This window comes from Amblyomma maculatum, chromosome 1 (assembly GCF_055883805.1).
Source record: "Amblyomma maculatum isolate TAMU_Amacu chromosome 1, ASM5588380v1, whole genome shotgun sequence".
Lineage (NCBI taxonomy): Eukaryota > Metazoa > Arthropoda > Arachnida > Ixodida > Ixodidae > Amblyomma > Amblyomma maculatum.
Window position 1 is genome coordinate 53,018,386 of NC_139344.1, and position 6,000 is coordinate 53,024,385.

At 47.5% G+C, this 6,000-nt stretch overlaps 1 protein-coding gene across 4 annotated transcripts in view; it reads left to right on the forward strand.

Annotated features, from left to right (window-relative positions):
* LOC146202385 (serine/threonine-protein phosphatase 1 regulatory subunit 10-like) overlaps positions 1 to 1,227 on the forward strand; it is a 90,579-nt gene extending 89,352 nt beyond the window's left edge. For all 4 annotated transcript variants that reach the window (XM_084588135.1, XM_084588137.1, XM_084588138.1 and 1 more), the window contains one exon: positions 947 to 1,227. In XM_084588135.1, coding sequence (XP_084444261.1) covers positions 947 to 1,068 — 122 coding nt within the window. In that variant the 3' untranslated portion in view covers positions 1,069 to 1,227. The remainder of the gene's footprint in view (positions 1 to 946) is intronic.
* Positions 1,228 to 6,000: the final 4,773 nt, after the last annotated feature.

The window sequence follows — 6,000 nt, forward strand, 5'->3', positions numbered from 1 at the left end:
TGAGCCACGGAGAGTGCGCCGCCGCCGCTCTAGCGACTCCGGCTGCGGGCGAGCTCACCATTTACGGTCAAATCGCGCCTCAACTCTCCACTCAGTGGGCTCCGAAAAGGTTGTCCATTTATCCAGTGACGACTTGAAATGTACCCACTCCACACAAGTGCAATGCGATGATGCGAAGATCAAACGGCACAAACGTCGGTGGCTGATCACGGTTATCCATGTTCGGCGTGAGCGGCAGGGACGGACGGAGGCTAGCCATGGCCGCATTCGTAAAACGATAGCGTGCCAGAAGTCCTGGGTCACTGTCATTCTCAGCTGATGCTTTAGCGAAAGGTTCGGTGCAACCTTGTCGTATCTTCTTTCGTGAAAAGTTTGGTATACCGGTAGAACGAATTCCACACAGCGAGCGAGCGATGCGATGTCGGCCATGTTTACAAGCGGAGTGGTGGTCGAGGAGCGGCCAAGGTAGCGTCGTCGCAGACTCGAGATTCTCGAGAAAACTCAAGTTTTCTGCTGGAGTAGCGGATCGAGTGGAGGTTGCTTTCTGAAATGAATAACAGGCCTCGAGGGCCACTTGAAGTAGAAGTTCGAGTGAAGGTGTGTTTGTGAATACGGCGGTAACTGTTCATATATGTGAGCTGTGCATTTGCATAGCTGTGGATGCCGGGTATGCTGCTCTAGGGTAATATAGTCTGCCTAGCTCAAGTAGCAAAATAAATTGTCGAATATCTCATGCTGTTTGTTTAAGAGATAGCATTATAGTCTTCACATTTCTTCAGTTATAACCTGCACCTGGTTAGGGATTGTTCTAAGTCGCTCTTTTTGTGTCGCATTCTCCAATTTGTACTCTTTTGTTTGCTGCTGTCATATATGTACTATAATTGCCAAGGCTTGTGTTCTGTGTCAGAAACAAAGTTATGAACCATGCATTTCTTTTTCTTTTCAGATTCCCGAATGAGAAATCACCCACCTCGAATTCCCTGCAAATACTACATGACTTCACAATGCCGGTTTGGTGCAGGCTGCTCATTTTTACATCCCGGTGTCAACGGACCACCACTGCAATGATGACTGGCCAAAGACTGTCCCATTGTTCAAATCATAGTGTAGATAATTATTGTATATATTGTACATATCGGTCACAAAAATCGCGAGTAAAAGGACCAGGCATAGCTATTTATTGTGTATGATAAATCTCGGTGGAATACAGTTTGTTATTTCATTTCATTTCTCGCCTACTCCTTCCAAAATGGGCCCAGGTATTGTTTCACCTGCAGGCGCACTTTGTGCCTTTCTGGCTGCTGCAGGTGTCGTACAGTATGCGCATCGCCTCAGGCAACCATGAAGGGATCACCTCAATACCCTTTGTACTCATATGAATCAAGCAGTGTAGTCAGTGTTAATACATAGTTGCATTTGCCTCTGCTTCTAATGTACTTGGGGCTGTGCATATCTTGTTTCAATAGCGTGAACACTGCAGATGCATGTCCTACGTGATGAGCAAAGTAGTTTCTATGAGTCGGTTTTATTTACATTGCATTTGCGGCTAAGCTTGCTGACATTTTTTTGTATCCAGCAACCTGGCTTAGCCAAGGTCATCCTGACGGGGAGTCTAATGTGCATTTCTGTTTGAATGACCTGGTGGTGCTTTAGGACAAAAATGTATCGAAGAATGGGGTTACTTTTGGGAGTGTGAAAGAAGTTGAGGGGGGATGTAGGGATCGGATCGCAAAAACCACAAAAAAAAGGTTGATTTTAGAAACGATAGCATTTCAGCAACTACAACACTAAAAAAAATTCTAAGTGCTCCAAATAAATATATAGACAATGTAATGTACATTGGCAATCTAGGCTAGTTTAGAACTTTTAAGGCTTGTTTTCTCAAAAGTTTGTTTTGAGCATATCACCTTGCTCGTAGAAAGCATAGCGCTGCAATTGATGCAGGGATTTGAATACTGTGTATTTTGTTGATTGCTGATATCTTATGTATCAAGACAGTCTCAGATTTACCGTCCAGGCTCACATTTTTTTTACTAGCAAGTAATTAGGCCATGATATATTCTAAACATTAAGAGAAGGTGCATACTGCATCCTTAAATAAAAGAGCAGAGAAATTCAAAAAGAAACTAAGAATGTCTTGTTTTAGACCACACTTCTTATTAAATGTTAAGACTATTTACAGACCCATTGCAAACGTTGTAGATCTGTTAGCTTTTCCACGAGCAAGCAATGTGTGAACAATATGTAAACTGATAAAACAAAATCTACTGAAGATATCAGTGATACTTTATATCTGACTGTTTGATACTGTTTAAGGGGGGACACGGTTCTTTGGGACCAAAAAAATCGAGAAAAAAATCGCTTTTTAGAAAATGTGAGTTTCGATATCAGTAGCTCTCTATCGACCTTACTGCCAAGTTTTTCATATCTAGGATCAGTAGCTTAGCCACAGTGCCAATTTATATAATTGATGTTGCCCAAATTTGAGTCGAAAACGGCCACCGAAACAACCATTTTCCGCGAGGCGTAGCTCCCATTCCATGCGCAGCACCGTAGCCATCTTGGTCTCATTTGAAACAGCCGCCTTTAGTCTTCAAATTGCCGCCTCTGCTGTTTCCATTCGCCCATTGGTCGCATAAATAATAGCAAAAAAAGAAAACGTGGCATGCACAATCCCATTGGCTTTTGGGGTGCACGTGACGGCAAGGCGTCACTGCATTGATGGAGCTGGCTGGTGGCGTCTGCTCGGCGCGCCCGAGCCGTGGGGAGACTGTGGAGACATGACGCAGGTCACGCTTGGTTCCGAACCGCGAGGTGCATTCACAGCAAGATTTTGGAAAGAAGAAAAAAAATTGTTGATTAATTATCTCAAGTGATGCCCTGCCCCGGCTGTGTCCACTTAGGTCGACGAAAGTTGTGCACCGAACGATCGAGCGTATGAGCCTGAAGTAGGTCTAGCGTGTTCCCCAGTCAGGGAGATTGCTACTGGCAGCAGTCGCACTCGCCGCGAAACAGTGATATCGCAGGCCGCTGGTGGGCAAAAAGATAAGCTCAAAACAGAAAAGGCTTGAACTCTTGGCAACTCCAGCAATGAAGCGGTAGTCTGATTGTATTCGTGACGATGACGGTAGCGCGGCGGACAGTTCGCTTGGTGAGGCGGAGTTCACGATTGTCAGATGTAAACAGTTTGCTGAGACTGGCGAAGTGTAAAACATACGGCAGTGATATTCGCGTCGAAAAAGGTGATCGTGAATAAGAAATCGTCATTAAACTTATTCTCCAGTGCGTAAATTGTGGGGACACGTCGTCATAGAGCTCACCGCGCGCTTGCGCCGATCGGAACGCGTTCATACAGTGCCTCCTGGAGAACAGTGCCTGCAGCGTCGTGCCTGTCTCCAAAGCAAATCCGCAAATACCGGAGAAGTCCTTCTCCGCACTAGTCAGACTGCTACCGAGCTTGAACAGGAGGCAGCCCACAGTTTCTTTCTGCAACCCGCCTCACCACCCCACCTGATACCTATGCCCCTGTTCCATTCACAGACTCTACTGGCATTAACGCCCCCTTTAACACATTTGAATTCGAATATGCTCTTTCACAAGTTATAAAGAACAGCACTCCCGGCAAAGATGGCATCACTTGGAGCATGCTCCGGAACTTCAGCACACCTACTAAGGAAAAATTGCTTGACCTCATCAACAAGCACTGGGATACGGGCTGCCTACCACCACATTGGAAACACTCTGTAGTCGTCCCCATTCCCAAGCCTGGAAAACACCCCACGCAACTTGCCGACTTGCAACTGATTTCTCTAACCTCAACCGTCTGTAAGCTAATGAAACGCATGGTCGCCAATCGACTTACATATTACCTTGAGACCTCGGAAACTATTTTCACCCGTTCCAGACTGGCTTCCGCCCTCGGCTAGGAACACAGGACAGCCTTTATCTTCTCCACATCAACCTGAACAGAGCACGCTAATAGTGCAAAGGCCGTCTCGACATACTCGTAGCTGTCGATTTACACAAGGCGTTTGACACCATCAGCCATCAAGCCATTGTCGACGCGCTCATCCACAGTGGAGTTGGAGCCTGCATCATCAACTTAGTGAAATCCTTCCTAAGTAACAGAACCTATGAAATTCAAATAGATACCAACCACACGGCACAACATTTTACAAACCGCACGGGTGTGCCTCAAGGCTCATTCATTTCTCCCACGTTATTTAACATCGCCAAGGCGAAAATCGCATGGCAACTAGACAAAATCAATGGCCTATGGTTCACACTATATGCGGATGACATCACGCTCTGGACCATGTACCATAATATGGCTCGAGAACAAACAGAGACTCTGCAACTAGCACTAGATACAATCGACAATGAACTTCATTCTACAGGCATGCGTCCATCCCCGGAAAAAACAATTTCTGGTCATACATCCACCGCCTGGTGGCGTGGATGTCAACCTTCATTTTGGCGGTCAAAGCATCGAACAACCCCCGGAAGGTCATCTCCGGATACTTGGCATTCCCATCAATCAACATGGTACTGCTAAGGATTGGATCCATCAGCTAAAATCTCAATGGAAGCCAACGCTCCACTTAATCAAACGGCTCAGCAGCAAGAGTGGGGGCGCAGGGACGGAGGTAGTGCGTCGCCTCACCGTCGCTATTCTGGTCGCTAAGCTCCGCTATGGTGCCCTTTACTTTGACTTAACCGCAACCAATTACAGGACACTTGGCTTACTTTATAACTTTGCTTTGAGGGTTATAACTGGTATACCCATACACACACACACATTACGGAGCTTCACAGGTTCTCTCAGCTTCCCACCAGTGGATGCACTTATTGCTACGCATCGAGCCAATCACGAAACTCACCTGCGACATGCACCCAACGGGCACTGCTTCTTTACTCGAATCTTTGACGAAACAAACCTTCACTTGCCAATATTGGACCACCTCGCAGCACCATGGACAGAAACATTGGTAATGGATCCAAAACCCCTTCCAACCAACACCAAAGGGCCAGGAAGAGGTCACCGACAACGCCACATAATTGATACACAAGACCAGCACATCGGTCTTTGCATTTATACCGACGCCGCCCTATATCATGATGACACTGGTGTCACGTTTGCAACCACCGCCTACTACCAGGAGGGTTCACAGCTGCACGCTAAAAGCCACAGTGGTCGCAGGTACTGGTCCGCAACTGAACTCGAGTTAACGGCCATCGACGAGGCTCTTCAACACTGCACCAAAGGAACGGATCGTTCCATCCACATCTACGCCGATAGTCAAGAGGCTATAAAAACTGTAAGCCCGTTCTTATAAGACCTCAGTGCAACACCGCATCAAACAGCGCTGCCGCTGCCTGCGAGAGACCTTACAAGTATCGGTACGGATTCATTGGACACCTGGACATCACGCACAAGGAACCGGGAACAGGACGACCCACAAGGCCGCTGGCGCGCAGCTAGAGGAAGACCACTGGCATAGCCTTGATATGGGCCTGTCCAACTCGGACCACCCTTACTGTTCTCCAGTCTCCTTCATCATACCGGACTTTGTCATCACGCGGCTTAAACATGAGCAGAGGGGTTTGTTGCGGGATCTTGTCCCCGATATTACTCCTCCGATCCCTTCCGGCCTCTCTCGTCCTGCCCATGTTCTAACTCACAAGGCGCGAGCCAGTGCAGCATACACACCAGACATCCCAAGTCAATGGCGCCGAACCAAGATCAGCTGCTCCAACTGCCCTGCGGACTGCTTTGATCTGCAGCACTTCATCTGGACTTGTCCTGGCACGGCTACCCTCCGCGCCCGCTACACATCTGCTCACCACATTCAGACTTACGGACAGCCCCCAATACCAACGCCAAGCGCAAGCTTAGTGCCCTGCTAGACTTGTCGGAGTCTGGCGCCCTCAACCTCACCTAACCCACCCCCTTCCCCTCTAAGCCTTAAGTCATCCTCATGAATAAAGGTTTATGAATGA